This window comes from Aquarana catesbeiana, linkage group LG01 (assembly GCF_042186555.1).
Source record: "Aquarana catesbeiana isolate 2022-GZ linkage group LG01, ASM4218655v1, whole genome shotgun sequence".
NCBI lineage: Eukaryota > Metazoa > Chordata > Amphibia > Anura > Ranidae > Aquarana > Aquarana catesbeiana.
In genome coordinates, this window is record NC_133324.1 from 745,674,737 (window position 1) to 745,701,063 (window position 26,327).

General features: G+C 43.7%; 1 protein-coding gene across 1 annotated transcript in view; it reads left to right on the forward strand.

Annotated features, from left to right (window-relative positions):
- The first annotated feature begins 1,085 nt into the window (after positions 1-1,085).
- The window catches only part of RBM46 (RNA binding motif protein 46), a 52,306-nt gene continuing 27,064 nt past the window's right edge, over positions 1,086-26,327 (forward strand). Inside the window, exons 1-2 of the mRNA XM_073611778.1 lie at positions 1,086-1,101; positions 8,653-8,823. Coding sequence (XP_073467879.1) covers positions 8,673-8,823 — 151 coding nt within the window. The 5' untranslated portion in view covers positions 1,086-1,101; positions 8,653-8,672. The remainder of the gene's footprint in view (positions 1,102-8,652; positions 8,824-26,327) is intronic.

The window sequence follows — 26,327 nt, forward strand, 5'->3', positions numbered from 1 at the left end:
TTTTTTCCCCCCATTCTTTATCATTTTTTGGGGGATCTTGTTAAAAATAGGCTATACTTCCTGTGTTAGATACGCATATGTCTTGCCTCAACATGATGACAGTCATTCAAATCAAAGGTGTTCTTCCTTCAAAGACTTGGCAGATAAAGAGCAAGAGTGTCTTTCAAGGCTTCAATACTACTTCGTGGCAGGTTTGCTGGTGCAGCTGTTTTGGCCCTTGTAGCACAGACATTGATGGATTGGTCTAGGCTCCTTCGTCAGGTACTAATTGTGGAAAACTCACCACAACACCTTATCGGCATGACAGACCAGGTGGTGCTATTGCTCAAGTACTTTTGTGACATAGCACAGAATTACAGTACATTCCCCTGGTTGCTTGTATGAGCACAATATCTTTGTCCACAGGGTTCTCTGGCTCAAGTCTTGATGTGTCAACAATGCCTTCAGAAATGTTTCTTATTGTGCCCCCTTTGCTGGGGACACATTTTTGGTACTTTCTTAGATGAGATCCTTACAGAGGACCTATTATTGCTGCTTTACCAACAACATTGGCTGTGGATATCATTTCTGTCACTACCAGTGAAGGAAGTATATATTATTGCTGACATCAATGAAGGAGGGGTTAATTGCTACTGCACTCACTAAAATCACTGAAGGAGGAGGTGTTATTTTTGATAAAGTCAGAATAGACGAAACATGTAGGGGCAGAGCCTAATGTTCAGAATGAGTAGGAACTGTGTTCTGTCAGTTTTGCTGTTTTTGTGAGAGGGTGTTCTGCCAAAACAGCCAACTCACCAAAATCTCCAACCACGTCACTTCCGGTGACTCTCCAGGAGCAATAATTGGAAATTTCGATGAGTTACCTGTTTTTACAGAACACATAACCAACAACATGGCCGCCTCCAAGGCGGCGACAACTTTTTTCCTCCTTATCTAGTGTTCTGTGAAAACAGCTAACTTGTCCTGTACCGTAGCGTATATGCTGCTGGTGTTCTGTGAAAACAGCCAACTCGTCGAAATCTCCAATGACAGCGCTGCTGGAGAGTCACCGGAAGTGACGTGGTTGGAGATTTTAACGGGTTGATTATTTCGGCAGAAGACCGGGAAGGATTGGAGTGGCTGGCAGCTTCTTTTTAGCTTTGCCGACACATCTATCTCTCCACCCCTCAACTTACTCCATCAGTCTCCTCACGCAGCACTAACTTACTAACAGACATATCTGTATGGATGTCACAACATTTCCTTAAACTCAACTTGTCCAAAACCGAGCTTATATTTCCTCCACCACGTGCCTCTTACCTTGACTTCTCTGTCAAGAACAATGGCACAACCATCCACCCATTCCCACGTGTCAGCGTGCTAGGTGTTATCCTGGACTCTGAACTCTCCTTTCGGCCCCACATCCAATCACTTTCCAAAGCTTGCCGCCTCAACCTCCGCAACATCTCCAAACTACGTCCCTTTCTAACCAAGGAAACCACAAAGCTTGTGATTCACTCCCTGTTTATCTCTTGCCTTGACTACTGCAACTCCCTCCTCATTGGCTTACCTTTAAATAGACTATCCCCCCTTCAGTCCATCATGAATGCTGCTGCCAGACTGATCCACCTCACAAACCGCACAGTGTCTGCTACCCCTCTCTGCCAATCCCTCTATTGGCTGCCACTTGCCCAACGAATTAAATTCAAAATACTAACAATAAGTTACAAAGCCATCCACAACTCTGCCCCCAGCTACATCACTAGCCTAGTCTCAAAATACCAACCTAATCACCCTCTTCCTCCCAAGACCTCTTGCTCTCTAGCTGCCTCATCACCTCCTCCCATATCCGCCTCCAGGATTTCTCCCGAGCCTCGGCCATCCTCTGGAATTCGCTACCCCAATATGTCAGACTGTCTCCAAATTTATCCACTTTTAGGCGATCCCTGAAAACGTTCCTCTTCTGAGAAGCCTATCCTGCCGCCATCTAACAACTGCACAGTTTTCTCCATTAGCTCATCCCCAGCTATTACCCTTTTGTATAACTTGGCCCTCCCTCCTAGATTTACCCTTTTATATAACTTGACCCTCCCTCCTAGCTTTATAAAATCAAAGAAAATAGGGTAAATGGCACTCCCTAGTTGGGGGGGGGGGGTAAAAAAAATCTATTTAAACACCATCAGTGCTTACATAAGAAAAAAGCAAAAAGCACAAAAAGTGGTAAAAAATAATAAAAAAAGTGATAATCTACTAATGATAGTCCCCTATATTACATGACTATATCCAATGAGAACAATAAGTGCTATATACGTATTACTATTATAAGTGGCTAATCACATCCATTAACAGTGCTATACGTACCCATTAGGTGGTTATAAAAAATTATATATCGAAAATAGTAAAAATCAGTGATATATCAATTCATGAATATTAATTGCCATGAGTTGAAATTTGCACTAATCATATGTCAAAATATGTGCATCATACCAAGTCCAACAAAAAATATATATCAGAATATGTGCATTATGACAAGTCCAACTATAAAGTATCCCAAAAAAAAGGGAAAAAAATCGTCCGAATAATAGTGAAAAAGGAAAAAAACTGGAAAATGTAGTGAAGCTCCAAAATGTCAAAAATATTCAAACAATCTGGTGACTCTTGTGCTCAAGCCGAACAGGTGACTCTAGTGCTCCCCTTATGGGTCCCCACTCACCAGCTCCTCATACCCATACAGGGGTGGTAGGCATAATGGATTAATGTGGATGGTCTCTCTTGGTAGTTCTGTCACTGGCCCGTGCTTCCACCCACTACACCAACACAAGGTGTCTGAGATGATCATCCGCTCAGCGCAACCTCCGCCACCATATCCAAAAAGTATTAAGTCCTCATTGACAATACACATTATCTGTACATCTTTTTTGTATATCCTCTTCTTTTCTAACCTCTCCACTTTTTGGAGTTTGGTCAGTATGACATAATTATATTATATGTTTGATATCTATTAAGGATATTTATTTGGATATACACACACACATTTTTGAGCTTCACCTTTTTTTTCCACTTTTTTTCTTTTTTCATCACTCATGCTATGCATAATTTTTTGTCGATATTATTCCACATCAAAGAATTTTTTACACTTCCTTTTTGCATTTTTTGCATCTTTTTCACATTTAACTTTTTTTTATTTATTATTTTTATTCACTTATATTATTCAAAGGAATTTTTTAGGCCCTACTTTTTCACAGTTTTAAGTTCCCACTTCCATTTCAGTCACAGCTTTTTTGAGTTTGTAGATTGATTGCCACTAATCAACTTCCTGGACACATGTTCAATGAATATTGGTATATATAGGGGATTCATTCATGTGATATTTAGCTATGATTAAGCACTGACTACAGTGTGAAACGTGTCAGCTTTCCTGCTTTGTGATGCTGTGGCATGTATTTTTATGATCATATTTAAAGATCGAAGATTACTTTTGAGTGCGGCTGTCCAGGATTTCTTGTTTACCTCTCAATTACCAGCATTGCCTGAACCTGTTACTTCCAGCATGGAGAAAATGTTTGTTCCTCACAGACCTCTTTCAGAGCGGTGATATTTTTCTCTATCCAATCAACTTTGCTGCATTTGTCTGAATCTGGGCTGACAGTATATCTCAGTATATCTCTGCAGAATTCGTCCGGTTGCTTCTGTCTTTTGTCACATCATCAATGAACACCAATGACCCAGTGCCACTGGAAGCCATGCACACCCATGCCATCACACTGCCTCCACCATGTTTTACAGATGACATTGTGTGTTTTGGATCATGAGCTGTTTCAAGCCTTCTCCACACTTTTCTTCCTGTCATTCTGGTACAGATTAATCTTAGTTTTATCCGTCCAAAGAATGCTTTTCCAGAACTGGTCTGTTTTTTTTAGATGTTTTTTGGCAAAGTCTAATCTGGCTTTTCTACCTTTCAGGCTTAATGGTTTGCACCTTGTGGTGAACCCTCTATATTTTCTCCAGACCTTTTACCTGCTTAATTGATGAAGAAATAACGAAAGACTAGCCCACACCTGACCATAAAACAGCTTATGATTCAATTGTTCAATTACTTTGGTCCCTTGAAAAAGGGGGATGGCTATTCTTAAGAGCTGTAATTCCTAAACCCTTCCTCCGATTTGGATGTACATAGCCTCAAATAAAACCTGAGAGTGTGCACTTTCTGGCCATCTCCATTATATAACTATGGCTTGAATATGTTTTGGTAAATACCCAAAAAAATGTAAATTGTGCCTGTGTCCAAATATTTATGGACCCTAACTGTGTGTATGTATGTATGTATGTATGTATATGTGTGTATATATATATATGTGTATATATATATATATATATATATATATATATATATATATATATACACATATACAGTTGTGCTCATAATTAGGGCTGGGGAAAAATCGATTTAAATCTTGAATCGAGTTGAGAAGTCAAATCGATTCAAAATTTAAGCAAATAGATTTTTTTTCTCACCGCGCTGGTCCTGAAGAGCTGCAGGCAGGAGTTTTTCGGCGAGGCCGTGGCTTCGGCCTAGTCTGTGGCTTCGGCCTTCCGACTCCTCCGGCCTCTTCTCCCGCTCTCCAGTTCTTCTGCCAGGCTCCTCCACTATCTTCTGCCTCTCTTTTGCTAGCGTTGGTCCGGTCTTCTCCGTCGTCTTCTTCCCTCTTCTTCCGATGTTGACACGACGCTCTCTGCCACTGTAATGCCCGTGCGCGGTGTGCAACGACTTATATAGGCATGGGGCATGGTCACGGTGACCCCGCCCCTTATGACATCACATTCCCATCATGCCCCGGGACTGTGACGTCATAAGGGGCGGGGTCACCGGGTGACATCACCTATATAAGTCATTGCGCACATGGCATTACAGCGGGAGAGAGCGTCGTGTCAACATCGGAAGAAGAGAAGAGGGAAGAAGACGACAGAGAAGACCGGGCCAACGCTAGCAAAAGAACAGACTGTGACGGGAGGGCCCGTGGAACTCAGAATCCCTTGGAAAGTAGGGGATGTCCTTGTTTCAGCTCCCCATATACATCTTATCTCTAAGTCACCCAGTGCTGTCCTGGCACACAGTGAGTGAGAAAATACTTGGACTACTTAAAATGGGACAGTAATATTTGTCCGCAATATCTCCCAGGATGTATGTAGAGACTATTATTGGTTTGGTTGATTCTGAACTCAACCTGTTAATTGAGTGAGCTGATCACATTAGCCTCCAGGACTGGCTAGGAAACTAACTGTTTATGACTAAGCTGAGGAGGCGGGGGAGATTGTTGTTTGTATTGTTAATTGTAATTAGCTCCGGCTATTGTGTTTATACTACTGTGTGAAGCTCGGTGCCCACAAGTCTGTCATCTGGTCTGGGTAAATTTTTTAGTAAATTAGCTCATGTTAATTAGGTTAGCTTTGAGTCAGCCTGCTGTATAAATGTGTGTGAGATCTCAAATAAAGAGTTAGTCCTGATGTACTCCAAGACTGGTGTTGTCTAGTTCTTGGGGGTTCCTATAGCCAGATCCATTGGACTCGTGTTCCAGAACTTAGGAAGCGGTATATTGACCTAAGCACTCAAGCGGAGTGTGGGACGTTCCGTGACACAGACGATAGAGGAGAAGCCCAGCAGAAGAACCGGAGAACGGGAGAAGAACCGGAGACTGGGAGAAGAGGCCGGAGGAATCGGAGGAGACCCCCGGAGCCTGTCTATTGTGTTTTTATTGACACTTTTTTTCCCCCAGGTGAATGGGTAGGGGTACGATGTACCCCATACTCATTCACATAGGGTGGGGGGCCAGGATCTGGGGGCCCCCTTATTAAAGGGGGCTCCCGGATTCCGATAAGCCCACCGCCCGCAGACTCTGACAACCCCGTTGAGGCCCTTGTCCTCATCAACATGGGGACAAGGTGCTTTGGGGTGGGGAGGCCGCAGGGCGCCCCCCTTCCCCAAAGCACCCACCACCCCATGTTGAGGACATTCGGCCTGGTACAGTTCAGGAGGGGGGGGAGGCACTCACTCGTCCCCACCCCCTTTCCTGACCGACCGGGCTGCGTGCTCGGATAAGGATCTGGTATGGATTTTGGGGGGACCCCCGCATCGTTTTTTTTCGGCGTAGGGGGTTCCCCTTAATTCATACCAGACCTAAGGGCCTGGTATGCTCCTGCAGGGGAACCCATGCTGGTTTTTTATTTAAAATTTGGCGTGGAGTTCCCCCTCATGATTCATACCAAACACATGTCAGCAATGCTTGTCGCTCATTGGGAAACACATTTTTCCTTTCCTGATGAGCGAGCCAGCTAACCGGCGAGATTGACATAATATCCCGGTCACCTACTGTACATAACGTGTTTTTTGCGCGTCTAGCGACATTTATGAGCGCTTGCGTTTAGAAGCATTTTTTAAAGCTAACCTCAGGTGACCCCTCTAAATGCCCACAATGCATGAAAAAAAAGTAATTTATTAACTATTTTAGCCATTTTGGGAGAGAAGAGAGAGCAGCAGCAGAGAGAGCAGTGTGCTTTAACTATGGATCCCATCTCTCCCTTTTTCTCTCTCTCTCTCTCTAAAAAAATGTCAGTAAACTCAACTGCTTCTAAACTACTACTAACGACTGAGTGTACATGTACACATAATATAACATTGAAGAGAGTTCAGGGGCTGCTGAAAAAAAAACGCCCATCTGCTCCTATACAGTTAGGAGCTGGAGTGTACATGAGGCCCTAAAGTGTTACTAAACCCAGTAATATGAAAATAGTTAATCTGCCCCCCCACAGTGCCCACAGCTTATAAATCTTCTTTTTACATTAAAATATTGCCACTATATACCTTTGTAGCAAGGTCCCAGGCCTCCAGATGCCTAATGGTGAGCCAGGGAGAGCTGGCATCCTTCTATGTAGAATGAGTTACGAGGCATGGTGGGTGTAATGCAAGGTAGATTCATGGGCGCCAGACACTTCTTGAATCCAAAGAGATTTATTGTCTCTTAAACAGAACTGTCGAAGAGGGTTTAGGGCCAGGACACCCTTCCGTAGTTGCAGTGTTAATTGGCAGACTCCGAGACTTCTATAGGTAGACAGCCATGCAGGGAAAGGCACCCAAACGGACACCACATTTGTATGTGTAGACACGCTGTCTCCAATGGCAACCATCTTGAACAGTTTCTAACAAAGGTTGCAATGAACTCTTTCACTTCCTCTACAATCTCCTATTGTAGATCTTCACTCAACCGAGCTCCCAGTCTCTCTTAGTAGACTTGCTGATCCACTGCCACTGGATCTCCTGAGCTCTTCCAACCTTCTTCCTCAAGCGTCACCCCCGCTGGGGCCCTAGCTTGGCATCCAAGATAATCCTCAAGCGTCACCCCACTGGCCTTCTCGGCCCCTGGCTTGACACACAAGGCTGCTCTGCAAGCGTCACCTCTGCTGACTGGGTCCCTGGCCTGACTCCTGCTGAAGTTTCCCAATTCTTCCCCATCCCCGGTTGGTGAGATTACTGCTCTGGTACTTGCTTCAGCTACTCACAGTGGTCCCTGATAATAAGGTGGATAGATGCTTAGTGGGGACAGCTTCTCCTCTACCTCTGACCATGACAGGTTCTCCGGCTGGCAGAACCGTCACTTCTGGTTGGACTGCAAGCCGCAGTCCCAACCCTACACTGCTCTCTTGCTTCTGGATAGGCCCTCAGACAGCCTGGCAGCCAGATGTCCCTGGGATAGGCCTCAGGTTCTGGCCTAACAGCCCGGGGCAGCACAACACACGTCCACCCAGACAGCTGTCCAAGTGGCACAGAACCCTGATCATCTGACCTCACCCAAATAAATAGGCTCTCCCAGCAGGCCAAGAGACAAAAATAGATCCCTGTCCATTGGCTGAGATACCCCACCTATTCCTAATCTGTGCCACCAGATACCCGGCCATCTAGTGACAGAAGAGAGAAGTGCAGCAATTCCAGAATTAGGGTGGAATCAGCTGATCCCCTATCAGTTGGCTAAGGCGACTATACCCGGCAAGTAAATTTACTAGCAACCCTGCCTAAACATCAGGGTGCTACACCTTTTTGGCTGATCTGTATACCACGGTCGGTGATAAACTATCCAGTTTCTCCAGCACTGAGAGTTCAGGTAGGAGGAGATTTCCACTGCAGCCTCTATACATGCCCACGTGTGTGATGCCAATATCATGTGACCTGGCTATCTCTGAGAACAAGTAAATGTTCTCTCCATCATAAAAGACACAACTGAGCCATGTGCAGGTCGGTTACCCTTCCTGTGTTAGCTGGCCTTCCCTAGATAGACAGTGCAGGAGGGAAGGATCTTTGCATACAAGATTAAGCAGCCTTTTTACACAATGCAGAGGATTACCCCTTAAGATCCACAGTGAGTATATCAAGCATGGTATGCTGCATATACAGACAGATTTTACTGTTGTGGGTTTAGTAACACTTTAAGGAGAGCTGGGACAGCTCAGGTAGAGCTCATGCCATATATATATATATATATATATATATATATATATGCATGTATATACTGTACAGTTGTTTGTGCCAGGGACAGATCTAATGTCAGTTTCTGTACTAAATGTACTAGCCAGTTCAATATCTGCAAGTTGTTCATAATCTCTTTATCAGCAGTGTTTTCTATTTTATAGGTGACTTTGCAGCAATGAATGAAGAGTGTTCGGATATCTTGAATGGAAGCAGTAAAGTTAGACTTGCAGCACAGAATGAAGCAGCATTATTATCATTAATGGAAAAGACTGGGTACAATATGGTACAAGAAAATGGACAGCGAAAATTTGGTGGTCCTCCTCCAGGTAACATTATTGGACAGTGCATGTTAAAAACTCAACTGATGTACAACAGAAAGAGATGTGTATTACATTTAGAAAATGTTCTACAAGTTTTTACTGTCTACAAGGCACATTGGCCAAGAGGTTCATCTTTTGCACCACTTGCTTCACCCATATACATCAGCTGGTTTATTGTGGCATATTTTAAATCTGATATTGTGTAATCTGTTAGTGAATAAAAACTTGTCAGCTGAGAACAGAACTCAATTCAGTAGAAATTTGAACATAATCCTATACACTATTGTAAAGAAAGAATGCAGGAAGTAAATAGAGTTTTAGTTTCCCCCTTAGTTTTTTTTTATCATTTAAAGTTTTTTATTGAGTACACCAGGCAGGGCAAAACAAGACCAACACTGACAACTTGTACACTGAGGACAGGCTAATACTTAAACCAAAGACAAAGCATCAACATACAATATGCAGATGGCAAGTCGGCTGTCGTCAAAAATAGCGCCAGCTCACCCACATTAAACATAAAGTAATACTATATACAATGTAAAACAATATGCTCGCCCCTAGTCAGGTGTACACAAACAGGTTTTTCAAATAATGAAGAAGACATAACAGTTCGGAAATCAGAAGACAGGAAAGAAGACCTGAACATGGTAAGAACCGGTAAGGTAAGGCAGGTTTAAAAGAGAGAAAGGATGTAAGATCAGTAAGGGGAGAGAGGGGGGGGTAGAAAAAAAAAAAGGGGGGGGTGATGAAGGCGGAGGCAATTGGAAAGAAAAACATGCACTGTCTCTGTAGCTCTACTGAGGGGGACACAAAGGTGTTGTAATCTTGAGAGAATCGGAAATCGTGCTAGTGAAACCAGGTTTTGTTGAATTTTTCCTCCTTACGCTGTAATGCAGCCGTCAATTGTTCCATCAGGTTAATTTCGTTCACCACAGCTATCCACTGACCAACTGACGGGGGATCTGAGCATTTCCATTTTTGCGGAATGCATATTTTAGCGGCGTTTAGAAGGTGGACCAAGAGGGATTTCTTATATCGACGTCTCGACATCGGGGTAAGGTGGAGCAGGCATTGCGCCGGATCATCTGCAAGTGTAATGTGCGTCAGTCTAAGAACTATGCGCCTAATGGCTTCCCAAAAGGGACGAACACGGGAGCATGTCCAGAAAATGTGTAGTAACGAACCGTCAGGATGCTGACAACGCCAGCAGGAGGAGGGAACTGAAGGGTAGATTTTGTGGAGGAGCTTGGGCACTCTATACCAGCGAGTCAGTATCTTAAACCCAACCTCCTGGAACCTGCTCGCAATTGAGGAGCAGTGTGCAAAGTATAAAATTCGTTCTCTCTCTTCCTTTGAGAAGGCCCGACTCAGGTCATTCTCCCATTTCCGTAGATAATGAGGTATAAAGCCGTCCTGGGGGTCGACTAGAAACCCATACATTAAGGACAGTAGATGACGGAGGGGAGTAGGATCCAGATAGAGCCTCTCAAAAGCACACGTGGATTGACTAGTGGATGGCACAAACTGTGAGGAGGTAAGGAAATGTCTAATCTGTGTTGCTCTCCATCTATCTAGAGGTGGCGATAGCATTGCTTATATTTCCTCGATAGTGCACCATCGACCCTCGTGATGAAAGTCTTGAAACCTAAATCTGTTGATCATCAGAAATTCCCTAAACCTCCTCCCCGACAAACTACAGGGGAACTCCTGAGCGCCAATTACAGTAGTCCCAATCAAAGGGTGGGATTTCAGGGGTACTGGCAGGGCAGAAGTCTGCCACATCAAAGTTGGGAGCGGGAGAGATGTCATTGCCTGTTCCACCCCCACCCACTCCTTCTCTGAGGCATGCTTGGCCCAGTCTAGGGCTCTAGTTAAATGAACCGCCTGGTAGTATTTAAACGGGTCTGGGAACCCCAAGCCGCCCTGGTCTTTTGGTAAGGTCAGGATATGATGAGACAATCTTTTTACTTTGTAGCCCCATACAAAATTCAAAAATTCCCCTCTGACAGAACGAAGGAAGTGGTTTGGGACCGTTATTGGCAATGTTTGGAGGAGATATAGTAATTTTGGCAAAACCGCCATCTTTAAAATGCTGTTCCTTCCGAACCAGGAGAAAGTATTCTTGTGCCAGCGCTGGAGATCCAGACGTAGAGAGGCAAGCCAGGGAACATAATTCTCTTGGAAGACTGCTGACACTGAGGGGGTAAGATAAACGCCCAGATATTTCATTTTGTGGCGAGCCCAAGAGAAGGGGAAATTCTGTTGAATAATATTGAGAGTCTCCTTAGGTAAATTAATGTTTAAAGCCTCAGATTTGTGCACATTAATTTTATAATTAGAAAGAGCAGAGTATGTCTTAAGCACCTGCAATAAATTGGGGATGGAAGTGACGGGGCTTGTCACAAAAAATAATAAATCATCGGCGTAAGCCGCAACTTTGTGCTGTGCGTTGCCGGTGCTGACGCCCTTTATGTTTTGATCATTTCTAATGTGAGCCAGCAGGGGTTCTAGAACCAATATGAATATTAAAGGTGACAATGGGCAACCCTGTCTCGTCCCGTTGCTCAAGGGAAAGGGGGCTGAAATTGCTTCATTGGCTCGGACTGCTGCTGAGGGTTGGGAGTAGATTTCCTCTATCCATTGACACATATGGGGCCCTAGGCCAAGGTGCTTCAACCTGCGTTTCATAAAGAGCCAGTTGACCCGGTCGAGGGCTTTCTCCGCGTCAGCTGAAATCAGCAACATTGGAGTTTTCCTGGACCGGGTCAAGTGAATAAGATTCAAGGCCCTAATCGTGTCATCCCTGGCTTCCCTGGTTGGGACAAAACCTACTTGGTCGTAATGGATTAGTTTGGGGACAAAGGAGATCAGGCGGTTAGCTAGTATTTTGGTGAATATCTTGAGGTCCGTATTCAATAAAGATATTGGGCGGTAGTTCGCACAGTCTGTCGCATCTCTACCCTCTTTAGGAATCAGAACTATGTGAGCAAATAAGGAGTCCCTAGGGAGTGGAGTCCCGTCCAGGAGCGCATTGTAGGCCTGCATAAAACGAGGCACCAAATGCGATGCAAACGTCTGGTAATAAAGCAGGGGAAAACCATCGGGTTCCGGTGTTTTGCGTGCTTCCATACCTTGGATGGCTTTGAGCACTTCTTGTTCTGTAATATGGCCTTCCATTTCTTCCCTCTCCTGAGACGTCAACGTGGGGACACCTGAAGTGAACAGGTATTCGTCTATTAACGAGTTGTGAGTCTGCGATGTAGACTCTGTTACCGTAGGGGTCAAATTGTAAAGTTTCTCATAATAGCTGCGAAAGCAGTTGGCTATCTCTTGTGATTTGAAGATTTTTTGGCCCGAAGGGGACGTCAGAGAGGGGATATAGGAACGTGCCGTGGTCTCACGTAATGCACGGGCTAGGGGTCTGCCAGGTTTACCTCCAAATTTATAGAATAGTCTCCGTGAGTACATGAATTTGGTTTTTGCTTTAGCCATCAAGAGAGAATTACGGGAGTCACGTAAGTTTTGTAGATCTACGGCTACGTCTCGGGCTAGAGATAGTTTATGTTGCTTTTCCAGGACCCCAATGCGCTCCAGGAGAGAGTCCACTTCTCGTTGTCTGTCTTTCCCCCCTTAGTTTTAGAGTGACACAGAGATTACATGTTCCAAAAAATAATAGAGAAGGTTCAGTAGTTTAGGGGGGAGAGGTGAAAAATAGTGGTATTGTACTTGAAATAAAAAGCTTACCTTGAAAGAAAAAGAATATGTTTGGATGTTGGACTTCTACAGGATGGCTGCTACATTAGAATGGTTCTAAAACAATGGAGATGGTGAGTGATTTAATAATAACATCTCAGTGTTTTGACCTCTCATCCTCTCAGCTCAAAAGTGTGGGATGCATTGACAGGGAAGCAGGACGTTCAGAGTTAGGTAGGCAAGGAGATTTAGAGACAGGGTTGCATGGGAATGCAGTGTTACGGTTGCTTGGTGATAGGGAAATGCCCTGTCAGGGACCAGAATGCTTTAGATATTGGCTTCCAGCTTGAATACTAAAGCTGTTTACTTGTAAACCTACACAATGGCTTCTCCAACTAAGCATCACCTGGTATGGTGTAGATTCCTGCACTGCATTGCCTGCTAAACCAAGGTAAATGCAGTTAAATTGGCGAGGGTTGTCTTTATTAAACTATTTGTGTGCATTTTACTGCACAATACCCTGGTGAGGGGCAACATATGGCACGCTATGCAGTGCCATTCATTACGACTGGCACCCCAATACACAAATAGAGTAGGTGTCAATGAAGTTTCACTGCATACCAAAAGCATGTTATTTGCATTGTAGTGCGCTGCAAAAAAACCCCTAAAAAACAGGTCTGCTTTTCTTTCATTGCTGTGTGTTGGCAGACCATTTTTTTTTTTAAATTCAATCGTTTTTATTTGTATACATACATTCATTATACATCTCAGTGTACAGTAATCTTACAGTGATATATTATCCATCAAACAAACCATCATTCTTGAATGTATCTAAAAAAAAAGAAGAACCCCATATCAAAAGTGCTCTAGTTATTCCCTACTTTTTCCCTTCCCCCTTACCCTTCATCTCTCTCCTTCCCTCCCCCCTCCTTACATACCCCTAACCCTCTACTCCACTCCCTCTCTCTAACCCCCCCCCACTCCCTCCCCTATCCACCCTCCCCCGTTCACATCATTACAGCACGTTTAACATACCTATTCATACGGGCATTATCTCTATATTACACTATAGTGGATATCCCACTTCCTCCAGCCAAGGTCTCCAAAGTTTTTTAAAATTTTTTAGATTCCTCCTCTTTATATACACTGCCTTTTCCTTCCACATTGTTTCGGTCACTGTTTTAAACCAGTCATCTTTCCGTGGGGGGTTTCTTGCCTGCCACCTTTGAGCAATTAACTTCCTTGCCTGAAAGAGGCATCTCTGAACTATTGTAATTTTGCTGATTCCTATATCCATATCTTCTCCTACTCCCAATATACATAGTTTCGGATCCATTTTAAGTTCTAATGAAAAAACTTTATTTAGAGTTTCTATAATCTCTGACCAGTACCGGAATAGTTTCGGGCACTTCCATAGCATATGCAGCAAGTCTCCTTCATCTTGACATCTAGGGCAGTTGGCATCCACTCTCCTCCCAAACTCAAACAACCTTTTAGGGGTATAATATGTCCTATGGAGTACCATTAGATGTGAGATCCTCTGGGCTGGGGAAATCGACACCCTCTGTCCCCCCACTAATATCTCCCTCCACTGCCCATCTGACAGTACTCCCAGCTCTCTCTCCCATTTACCTCTACATCTAAGTTTTCCTGGGGCCTCTATGCTGTTTTTACAGATGTGTGGATATATTTCAGCTATAAACCCGCATTGGCCCTCCTGGTCCCCCAGTTTCTGAAGCACTGTGGACTCGTCCCAAACAGGACCCTGATCCCCAAACTGTGACTTAAGGGCGTGCTTAACTTGTATATAATTATATAGTGAACTATCCGGTATACCAAATTCTTGTTTTAATGTAGAAAAGGGTTTAAGTAAGGATTGATTATATAGCTGAGCTAATTTCTCTATTCCTCTTTTTTCCCATTTTTTAATTATTCCTATTTCTTGTAGTTCTTGTAGATTCTTATTATGCCACAAGGGAGTGTGTTTAATCCAACCCCCCGTTCCCAATAGTTCTTTGGCTTTTCTCCACACTTTTTTTATTAATTTAACCGTAGGAATTTTATAAACAAAAGAGTCTGCTTCCAAGGTCTCTATCAATGTCCTATGAGGGGAACCTATGATCATCAATCTCTCGTTGCTATCTTTCCCCAAGTATTATAATTGGGCTGCCAAAAAATAACCACGTGGGTGCGGTACTGCCATCCCACCTTCCCACGTGGATAGTTGTAAGGTCTGTAATCTTATCCTAGGAGATCCCCCTTTCCATATAAGGTCTCTGAATAATGTGTCTATTTTATCGAACCATTTCCTGCTTATCCATATTGGCGAGTTCTGCATTATATACAACAGTTGGGGGAGCCATAGCATTTTAATTAAATTGCACCTCCCCGCCATTGATAGTGGGAGGCCTTTCCATATTTCGATCTTATCTTTGAATTTTTTTAACAACGGGGCTAAGTTATTATCTAAGTAACTCTCTGGGTCCTTAGTTATCTTAATACCTAGATATTTTGTTAGCGTTGTTACTTCTAACTTGTTATTAATTGAGGAGGTGTCTGAGCTATCTGGATCTAATGGCAACAGAACTGATTTTTCCCAATTTATAGATAACCCCGAGATTTTCCCAAACTTTGAGAATATGTCCATTACTTGATTCAGGGATCCCTCTGTGTCTCCCATGAATACGAGGACATCGTCCGCATACAATGCGATCCGCTCCTCTCCATCCTCCCTATGGAACCCCACTATTTTCCTATCTTGTCTTACTGTTGTGGCTAATGGTTCCATAGCTAGGGCAAAAATCATGGGAGACAAAGGGCATCCCTGCCTCGATCCCCTCTCTAATTTAAACCCGGACGAGCAATCATTATTAACTTTTACTTTTGCAATTGGTTCATTGTATAATACTTTCACCCAGTTAATAAATGAGGGACCAAAACCATACTCTTTTAATACCCTCCAGAGATATTCCCATTCTATACTATCGAATGCTTTTACCACGTCCAGCAAAAGCATTGCTCTCGAGCCCCTATTTACCGTGGGTATCTGCAAGTTCAAAAGAACTCTCCTGATGTTCATGCTGGTTGTTCGGTGGGGTATAAATCCCGTCTGGTCTGGGTGAACTATTTTGTGAATCACTTTCTTTACCCTGATAGCTAAGATTTTTGCTAAAATTTTTACATCTGCACAAAGCAGAGATATAGGTCTATATGACCCAGGGTCCAGGGGGTCTTTCTCTTCTTTATGTAGTACTATTATTGTGGCTTCTGTCATTGAAGTGGGTAACCTCCCCTGCTCTTTTGCCCAGTTGAAAACGCCCAGAAGTTCCTGAAAAAGAACCTCCCCATACTGTTTGTATATCTCGACTGGGAGGCCATCTGGACCTGGTGATTTATGATTGGCCATTTCTGATACTGCCATTTTGATCTCTTCTATAGTAATTGGTCTTTCCAGTTCCTCAACATCCATCTCCTCTAATGTTGGTATATCAATGTCTTGAAAAAATGTATCCATTTCCCCCTCATCCCTGGGCCCACTCGACTTGTATAACTTCTTATAGTATTCTTTAAAAGTCTCAGTAATCGTTTCCAATTGAGATGTTGTCTCACCTACCAGAGTCTTAATGGCCGGGACCATGGAGGGGGGGGAGCCGGATCTAACTATATGGGCCAGTATCTTTCCAACTTTTTCCCCTTCCCCGTACATAACTTGTTTCTGGAAGGCCCTTTTATTTTCTACTTTCCTAATTATTATATCTTTATACCTTTGTTGTTTATTTTCCCACTCTCTCTGATTTTCGGGGGAAGGTTCATTTATATACTCTCTTTCAGCTGCCATTAGTTCCCTCTTAAACCTCTCCTCCCAATCCCGGGACGTTTTTTTAATTTTTGACACCTTTTGTATGAGTAGACCCCTTAAATATGCCTTTAGTGTGTCCCACAGCACCCCCCTCGATGTGGTACCCGAGTTAATCTTTATGAATTCTTTCAGTTCTGCTATTACCCCTTCTTGATTTTCTATTACTTCAAGCCAAGCGGGGTTCAACTTCCATGTTCTATAGGTTTTCTTAAGGCCCGAGTTTAACGAAGTGAGTGGTCCGATACCCCTCTAGGATGATAATTTATATTATTTATTACTTGTGATGCTAAACCATTACATAGAACTAGATCTATCCTTGACAATGAAGCACAGGAGCTCGAATAGCACGAAAACTGCTGAACCTTCGGGTTCCGTATTCTCCACATATCAAGCAATCCTGCTTCTTGAAGGAATTGTTTCAACCGGTTTTCCTGCTTTCGTTGCCTCTGTTTCCCCCCAGGGAATCTATCTATTTTGTTATCCAAAACCATATTAAAATCCCCAACAACTATAACTGGCAATTCAGCCTTATCAACTATAAATTCCATAAGATTATACATTATATCCAATTTAAACGGGGGCGGAATATATAAATTAACCAATACACATTCCAGATTATCCATTACGCAATGCAGGAATACATACCGCCCCTCATCGTCTAACCTGCACTGTCTGCAAGTGAACGCTAGCCCACTACCGATCAAGATTGATACTCCCCTAGAATAGGAGGTATATGTGGAGTGAAACTGATGTTTGTATCTCCTCTTCCATAAATTATCTCTAGTATCTTTTGTCAGGTGTGTCTCTTGCAGACAGGCAACTTCGACTCTGAGTGCATCTAAACCCTCATATACAGCTGCTCTTTTAACAGGACAACCCAACCCTCTAACGTTCCATGAACCAATATTCAGGACCATGATTTATTACTTGTGTTTATCAACAGGGGTTCTTAAATTAAGAGGAAAAGGCAGTACTTGAGTAATTGAAGCGGGCCTGGCATCACCAGACAGAAAGAAGATAGAAATAAAAGGGGAGGAAGAGAAGAAAAGGAAAAAAAAAAAGGGGGGGGGGTCACCACCCCATCATCAGGGGCTTTCCCTAACACCTTACATTCCCAATTAGCTAAAGTGCTTGTTTCTACTGGAAAGAGGGGCTTTACCCCATCCCACAACCTTTTTATTTTAGTGACTTCAAGTCTTAAAGACCTATTCATGATACAAACAACGTGCCTATTTGCCATAACTATATATAATTTACTAATATATTCAATGCAACCTTGTGAAAAGAGAAAAAAAAAAAAAAAAAAAAGGAAGGAAGCAGACATACTTCTCTCCCTTTCCTTTCTTCCTCCCTCCTCTTCCTTTAAAGTGCAAACGTGCCCTTTTTTGTGTCTTCATATTATAATCGTTACCCTTCTCTTCCCGCCTCCCCCATCCCTCCCCCCCCCCCACACCACTCTAGGTCCCCTTTGGAGGCTTTTTTCATGACCATCACCCATTTTCTTACCCCTACCCTATTTACCCTCCTCCCTCCCCTCCACCCCCTACCCCCCCTTCCTAACTTCCATCCCTTACCCATACAAAACCCTATCTTATTTTATACCAACCCTGTGAGTGAGTCCCCCCACCCCACACATACAATGTTATATCTTTTTAATATTCTTTCCTTCCTTGTTTACAGCCCCCGCTTATTTTGGTAAGAGCTGATCTTTCTTTTCTTCCAGCCATGCTCGCGCTCTCTCTGGGGATTCAAAGATTTGACTGCCCCCCAGCGCATTTACTCGAAGCCTAGCGGGGTACCTGAGGGCATATGTAATGTCATACATTTGGAGGCTACGCTTGATACCCAGGAACTCCATCCTGCGCTTCTGCAATTCGGGTGAAAAGTCAGGGTACATTGATATTTTGGTTCCATTATAATATAGATTCCCCCTTTCCCTAGCTATTCGAAGAAGGGTCACCTTATCCTTATAGTTCAAAAACTTCAAAAGCAACGCTCTTGGGGGCCTGCCCTGAGCAGGGGGCCTGAATGGAACTCTATGTGCCCTTTCTATGGCAAACTGCTGTGAGAATTTTTCTACCCCGAAAGTCTCAATTAACCATTTTTCCACAAAGCCTGCCGGGTCTGATCCCTCGCTCTTTTCTGGGAATCCAACTATCCTCACATTGTCCCTTCTGAGTCTATTTTCCATTTCATCAAATTTTTCCATAAGCTTTTTTATCTGATCTTTCTGTGCTTTTAACTCTTGCTTCATCGGGTTTAGTTCATCCTCCAGCAGGCTTATTCTCCCTTCTGTTTCTGACACTCTTTCTGCCATTTTCTTGAGATCTTGGCTTACATGGGCGAGTTCTTCCCTCATATCTTTCATTTGGTCCGCCATATTATTCAGAGACTGTTTACATGCGTTAACTGCCACCAAGATTTCTTTAAGGGTTGGTTCGCCTTCCGTTGCATGTGTCTGGGTATTACTTGTTTCTATTGTTTTCCCCACCATACACGCACCTTTATTTGAGGGGTTCCTTGTTATGGTGTTAATTGGGAGCGTGTTCGTCTGGCCCAGGCTCTTCCTGTCTGACGCTGTTTTACTTTGTACCTGCTGCCCCCCTTTCGTTGGTGTATGGTCTATAATATTAACCAGCCTCTCCAATTTTGCAGTTGCCGCCACCGCAGCTGCCGTTGCCCCTGTCACCGCTGAAGCACCCCCTTTATCTTTGTCTTTTTCTTTCTCTTTGGCTGAACGAAGGGACTGAGACCCCATAGCTTCCATATTTACTTGCTCCTCTCCCTTCCTTCTTGTCGACATTCTTTCCTTTTTGCCTTTTTCCTCCTCTCCCTTCTTCTCTTACCCCCTCCGGGCACCACTGATTTATAACGTTTAACACGATACAGCAATATATGATGGGGCCAGGAATCAGTGAGGGCTATAAAGGAGGGTCTAATATAGAGGGGGAGCTTTTAAGATTGTTTCCAACTTTCCAGCGTTTCGGCCGGTGTAGTTCTAAATTTAAGCTTCTTAATATAGTATACCACTACATTAGTTAATATATTACAATGTACCAAAAACTCCTTTCCCTATCACCAGCCAGTCCTAAGGGTTCTATGATTTATATCAGCCTCTTCCCCGGAGCTGAAGCATAGAAGCCATTTATTATGGTAAATAGCAGAGCATTTTTCAGTCCCGGCTCAAGTTTTGAAATTCCACTCACCCCTCCAACGATTCGCCCTCCAGCTATACAGGTACCCAAGAGCTGAGTCCTCTCGTCCAACTGCTATCCCACTCAGCCTTTAGTGCAACCTTTCTCCTGATGCCGCTTACTTCGGTCTCAGCGGTCCTTTCCTGCTGACACCCTGCGAGTGTCTCAGCTGTTCCCGTGTGTTGCGGCTTTCGCTTCCGGGTCTTCCGGGTCTCGCACAGCTCCAGTTCCCGCGATATCTGGCGAGCGGCAGGGGGGCTCGGCGACACAGGGAGAGAACGCCACGGCTTCTTCTTGGGGGAGCAGGTACCAATAGCAGGTAGTAAAACCACACAGCAGCCGAGGGTTACACCGGCTACATACTCTCAAGTTTTGCCAAACTGTAGGTGGGGTGAGGAGAGCACTCACACCGCTCCTCACTGACTCACTCCTCCATCCACATCCGGTCCCGCCTCCTGATCCTCGGGGTATCGATCCTGGCAGACCATTTTTGATTAGCTGGCTGCCTTAATGCAAAACATATTAAGGTACAATGTACCACACATTATTGTATATACAGTAACAAACTGCAATGGCGTGACATAGTGTGAATGGGGGTCTTGAGTGGTTTGAGCTGCACTGCTGACTATGTGATGTGTGCCGTAAGGACTTCTTGGAAATCTGTAGGTTTTTACTGAACATGCGCAGGACCCATAGTGGGATTTAGAGACAGTACTGCTGATCCCTTCTAACCTGTAGTGATCCCTGTAAATAACAGCCATGAACCCCTGGCACAGAATGCCTCCCATCAGTAATAACTGATGCAGCTCTATTCAGTAGTGCATGTGATACGTAAAAGTTAAAAATATTTTTTTTTTTTAAATATGGGAGTACAGTACAGGACACATATATACAGATATCATCAGTTATTTTCACACTGGCACAGAGCTCTGAAGTCCCTCATATAACTCTTTCCACTCCCAGAAATCCTCAGCTATTAATCAAGCAATAGAGGACAAAAGTTTTCTGTGCTGTATTTGACGTAACGGATATTATAGGTAAGTCAAAAATCCTGTTTTCTTGTTCATACAATACAGGACGCAGGCAGGTTCAAAGATAGCTTGGACGTTCCAAAGCAATACAAACAAAGGGTGGGCAACAGAACAAACAAACGCCAATAGGCCCACTTAAAAAAGGAAACACTATTACTTAAACAGCACTCTGAAGCACCTTGCAGACAGAACTAGCATCGGCTGAGGGCTAAATATTCTCCTAATAAAACCTAGTAAATGCTTTAACAGAGGACCAGATGGCAGCCTTATAAATCTGTTGGACAGAAGACTTATGCCGTGTACACACGACCGGTTTTGCCGTCAAAATAAACTCGGAAGGTTTCTCTGACGGAATTCCATTCAAGCGGTCTTGCCTATACACGGTCAACCCAAAGTCCGACCTCCAGAACGCGGTGACGTACAGCACGTATGATTGGACTAGAAAAGAAGTTCAATAGCCAGTAGCCAATAGCTCCCGTCTCGTACTTGCTTAAGAGCAAGCGTCATTTTTGGTCCGTTGGAACAGCATACAGACGGTTTTCCCGATAGGAATTGGTTCCATTGGAAATATTTAGAACATGTTCTATTTCTAAGCCCGTCAGAATTTTTGAAAAAAAAAAGTCCGATGAGGCACACACACGATTGGAATAGACAATGAAAAGCTTCCATCTGACTTTTTCTGTCAGACATTCCACTCGTGTGTACGCGGCTTAATGCTGAAAGCCCAAGCTACCCTGACAGATCAAGTAGAATGTATCTTGACAGAAAAGCTGAGAACCTTGTTCTCAGCAGTATAGGCATGAACAATGACTTGTCAAAGCAATTGAGAAATGGTGGAGCCCCCTGTGAGATCCTTCAGGAAGAACAAATTTGGAAGCCAGGCATTTTTCTGAAAGAAAGCCATTGCTGAGAGGTAGACTTACTGTACAGCACGGACCCCATCCAAACAGTGGAGCCTACTTGGAAACCCTTCTAGCAGTGGTGATAGTGACTAGGAAAGCCACCTTGCATGTGAGGTCAGAGAAGCTCATATTGTGGATATGTTGAAAATGAACTTTCTGGAGAGATGAAAGCACCTGATTCAGATCCAGAGAGCATCTGGGAGTAGCAACATGACCAAACTCCTACACAAAAGCTTTCACCAGAGCGCGAGAAGCTAGTGGTCTTTGGAATAGAATAACCAAGGCCAAAATCTGACCCTTGAGAGTGCTCAAAACCAAACTTTGATACAATCCTGGTAAATGGGAAAAAAATCTGACTGTAGGAAATGCAGAATATGTCCCACAGAATACTTCAGAGGATAAAAATGCTGCTGTTCGCACCAGGTGAAGTAAGCTTTTCATGTGCAAAGATAGACCTTGTGGGAGGAAGATTTCCTTTTTCTGCAACAGAGTTGGGATGACCAACTCAGACAGACCCCTTTCACTCAGGATTTGGGCTTCCAACAGTCAAGCTGTCAAAGCAAGCGATCAAGAAACAGAATGAAATACTGAATCCAGAGACAGAAGATTCGGACTGTCCTGAAGAGCACAATGTCTTTGTACCACACACTTGTGGGCCAGATTAGAGCCATGAGGACCACCAGAATTTTCTCTGCATCGACCCTGCAGAGCAGATAAGGAATAATTTTAAAGAAATGGAAGATGTAAATCAGAAAGAACTGACCCTACAGAGCATCCACTGCAAAAACATGAAGATCTCTGTTTGTTTGTTGTTGACTCTGGATGCTGGGAGATCTGTGTCCAGTGTACTCCACCATCTTCAAATGTTTTGAAACACTTCGGGGTGCAGCCATTCCCAGTTGCTGACAACTGAGGTAGTCTGCCTGCTAGTTCTTCATTTCAGATCTGCCCAGGACAGGGATTAGGTCCACTTCACTTTGAGCTTGCCAACTTCTTGTTTCTCCTTGATGGTTGATGTATGTCATGGTCATTCTTGTCGGAAGACCACAGAGTTGGTGGAAAGGCCAAAGGGAAGCACAACAAATTGTCAATAGTGTTGGCATAGGGCAATGATCACCGAGCTTGCCTACTCTATGTGGAGCTTTCTGGTTCTAATAAATTTGTTGAGGGCTTCAGATTCATAATGAGATGGAAATTGCCATTTGGGCTTCAGAATCATGAACAAGGTGGAATAAATAAAACCCCTCAAATCTTTTCCCATGAGGAGCCAAAACAATGATCCTGAGGAAATGAGTTGCTGTAAGGCAATGCAGAGTGCCTCCTGCTGCTGAGGGGAGGAGGGAACATTGGAAGGCATGAACTGGGGAGAAGGGTAGGTCTAAAACTGCAGCTTGTAACCCTGGGATAGTGCAGATTGATCCCATAGGTCCAGAGGGTTCTAAGTCCAGACAGCTGCAAAGGTTAAGAGACCTCCCCCCATGTGTAGAAGTGTGGGCAACACATCACTACGGAGAGGGCTTGGAGATGGACTTTGCTGGCTTGGGAGTCCAGCGCTTGCAACAAAAATGTTGGTCGTCTTGGAGGTAGAGAGCTGGGAAGGGGCAAAATGAAGCCTTCATAAACTAGGAAGACTCAAACATGCCAGTGTGGAGCCTTGTTCTCTTTTTGTTAGACAGAAGCATGCTATTTCCACCAGTGACCTTCTTGAGCAAAGAGTCCAGAGATTCACCAAAAAGACCCACAACTGCAAAAGGCATCCATTCTAGATGTTTTTTACAAGCCATCTTCAGTATTTTAGTCACATCATCTTAAGCATGTAGATGGAGAGTAGACATACCCTAGACATTTGTTTTATTGCTCTCCCTATACAGTATCGGAAGACGGTGAGTAGTAGCATTCTAGATGTCTCATGAATCCGTGAAAATGAAAGCAGGTTCCCTAGCCATCCACAACACCAAACTGTGAGAGTCTCACAAACTTGGAGGACACACAAGCAAAGAATGCCTTTAATAGCACTGATAGCAGAATACACTGAAGAGACTATCCTTTTTTTGTGGAACCAGAAAAACCCATTGGGTGAAGGTAGAACACTTTTTTCCTATCCTCGTGTAGGGCCTTCTGTACTGTAGAATACATAGGAAATGCTTTAGGAGGCCTTTTTGGACCCTATGTTGGTAACTTGAAGTGTATCTGAAACTTGGGCTTCCGGTTTTAGATAGGAACACTTTTCATCAGTCATGACTGTAACAGTGTCTCTGAGTTCTGGGGAAACGTAAAAGAAACAGCTTTTTCCCATTTAGAGTCTACCGATTGCAAAGAAGACTTCTCTATAACCTCAGCCTCATCTTTTACTGTCTCCTCTTCTTGTAGAAAGGTGCTAGCCAAGGGGTAAACAAATACAAATCTGGGCAGGAAGGAGGGATGCTTGTGGTCCGTTATCTGCCATAGATAGCATGGGGGTGCGACCCATATATATCGCCAAAAAGGCAGGACAAGTGAGGAGAGTCTGAGGAGGGGATGGACCCTGACAGAGGACAAATAGACTCCCTATGCTATAAAGGGAGGTTCCCACAGGACATAGAATTTCCCACCACCTGATCTTGTTTTGAGTGTGCTCAAAAGCTCCTTTTCGCCATCCCTTTTCTGCTGTGCTCCTCCATTGTGAACAAAAATACTGTGAGGAACTGAAGGTGCTCACGGGCCTGGTTAAAACGGGTTAACAGCTGTGCATAGCCTGGTACAGTGTCCTTCCTTATTCAGCCCATTTAATGAACAAGGACACTTTTGCTAGTAAATTAATAAATGCAGTGAGGAAGAGGGAACCAGCGCTCCATCCTCAACTAGGCTGCTGTTTGGACATTGGACACTTTTGAACATCACCAGAACCTGGAAGGTAAAAGATTTTTCTCTATTGTTCGTTAAAGCGGAGCTCCACCCAAAAGGGGAAGCTCCGCTTGTTCGCACCCTGCGTATGCGCAGTAGGAATAGGAAAAGTAAATGCCGCTCCAGGTGAGTGATGGAACCAGGTAGGCTGGGGAATGGACTCCTCCCAAGGGTGCCAGCCTCGGCTCGTCAGCCGTGCAATTTGGATAAAAGGAATGGATGGCTGCACACCGAGGTAGTAATGAATCTCTTTATTGTAAAATCCATTACATGAATGACACCACAGAACAGGCAAACAGGTACAGGTAGACGTGTTTCACACAGCGATGCTGTGCTTATTTATTACCAGTAATTAATAAGCACAGCTTAGCTGTGTGAAACGCGTCTACCTGTACCTGTTTGCCTGCCCTGTGATATCATTCATGTAACGGATTTTACAATAAAGAGATTCATCACTACCTCGGTGTGCAGCCATCCATTCCTATACACAGTAGGAAACCGGCTGTGAAGCCTGAAGGCTTCACTGCTAATTTCCCTTACTTGCAATGGCGGCGCCTGCACCCGAAGCCGAATAAACGAATCGGCTTGGAGTGCCGACATCGCGGGATCCCTGGACAGGTAAGTGTCCTTATATTAAAAGTCAATTTTTGTAGCTGCTGACTTTTAATTTATTTTTTTTTTGAGATGGAGCTCCGCTTTAATAGATACAGGATTCTTAGACAATTGAGATTGTCTGACTGACGCCTGCTGGAGAATTAGACACATAAAGACAAATATTGTATGCCAGCCCTATAGGATGTAACCCTTTCCAGATCCGGCATGCTACTTTTGCTAGTGACTTTAGGAGAATGGATGTTTTAGTTATAGTGTAAAAGAATTTCCGCGCTCACAGACTGGACGCAGGTTTGCAGCCTCCCCTAACACACCCCCAAAAGGGGTGAGATATAGTATCGAGAGCTTATAGATAGGGGCGAGTGGCACTACCTGTATAGAATACCTGGATGTGTGCTCGTGTATAAATTTATATAGTGGGTGTGTGCCCAGTAGGGTTAATACCCCGTACTACTGTATGCAAAACTAGTGCCTCCTATTCCTCGGATATAAATAGTTGCCCTTCCACCCAAATGTGAATTAATCCAGTAAATTATACATAAAATAAATCAAACATTCAATAAACATTCCCTCTAGTGCGTGAAGGAGAATAAATATCTATGAATTACTAAATGCAACTTATCCTCTTATAATGAAACCTGTGCATTAATCACATTGACCTGAAAATGCAACTTGACACCCAATAGTTCATGCAACTCCCCGTGCTCTCACCCGTATGCCTGAGCAAGTGGAGAGTGTAATCAAAGTTCAATACTACCACATTTGGAACGTGCAATATTAGTGAAATATTAAAAAAATTTTTGGAAAAAAATGAACCCTATAAAAATAAAAAAATAAAATAAAAATTATCAGGAATATAAATTATCGTATATGAAACAATCCCAAATTGCAGAGTTCCAACATAGATATAATTGCATAGAATTGCATGAGGTTCCACCATGAATAGGATTCCTGTGGATAGTGACTTTTGTGACGACATCAATTTTAAATCCAGTGACTTGCGGTGCTCCCCTTCAAGGTTCCCCACTCACCGGCTCCCTACACCCCTGCAGGGGTAATAGGCATGTATTGTCTGGCCGTGGATGACATCTGGGATTCCAATAGAGTTGTCCCCGGGGGTTCCCCTCCAGATATGGTATCTCCTTAAGTGATCCTGGTTATCCTCGTAACAAAGAAACAGGGCTCTCGTAGTGTGATACCGTAAAAATAATTTTATTTAAAAAGCTAGTAAAACCAGCACAAAAACGAAATAAAAAATAAAAAAATATATTAAAAGTTCCAAACTCCTGCTACAAGAGCCTAGCATTCACACTGCGTAAAGAAATCAAGCCCGGAT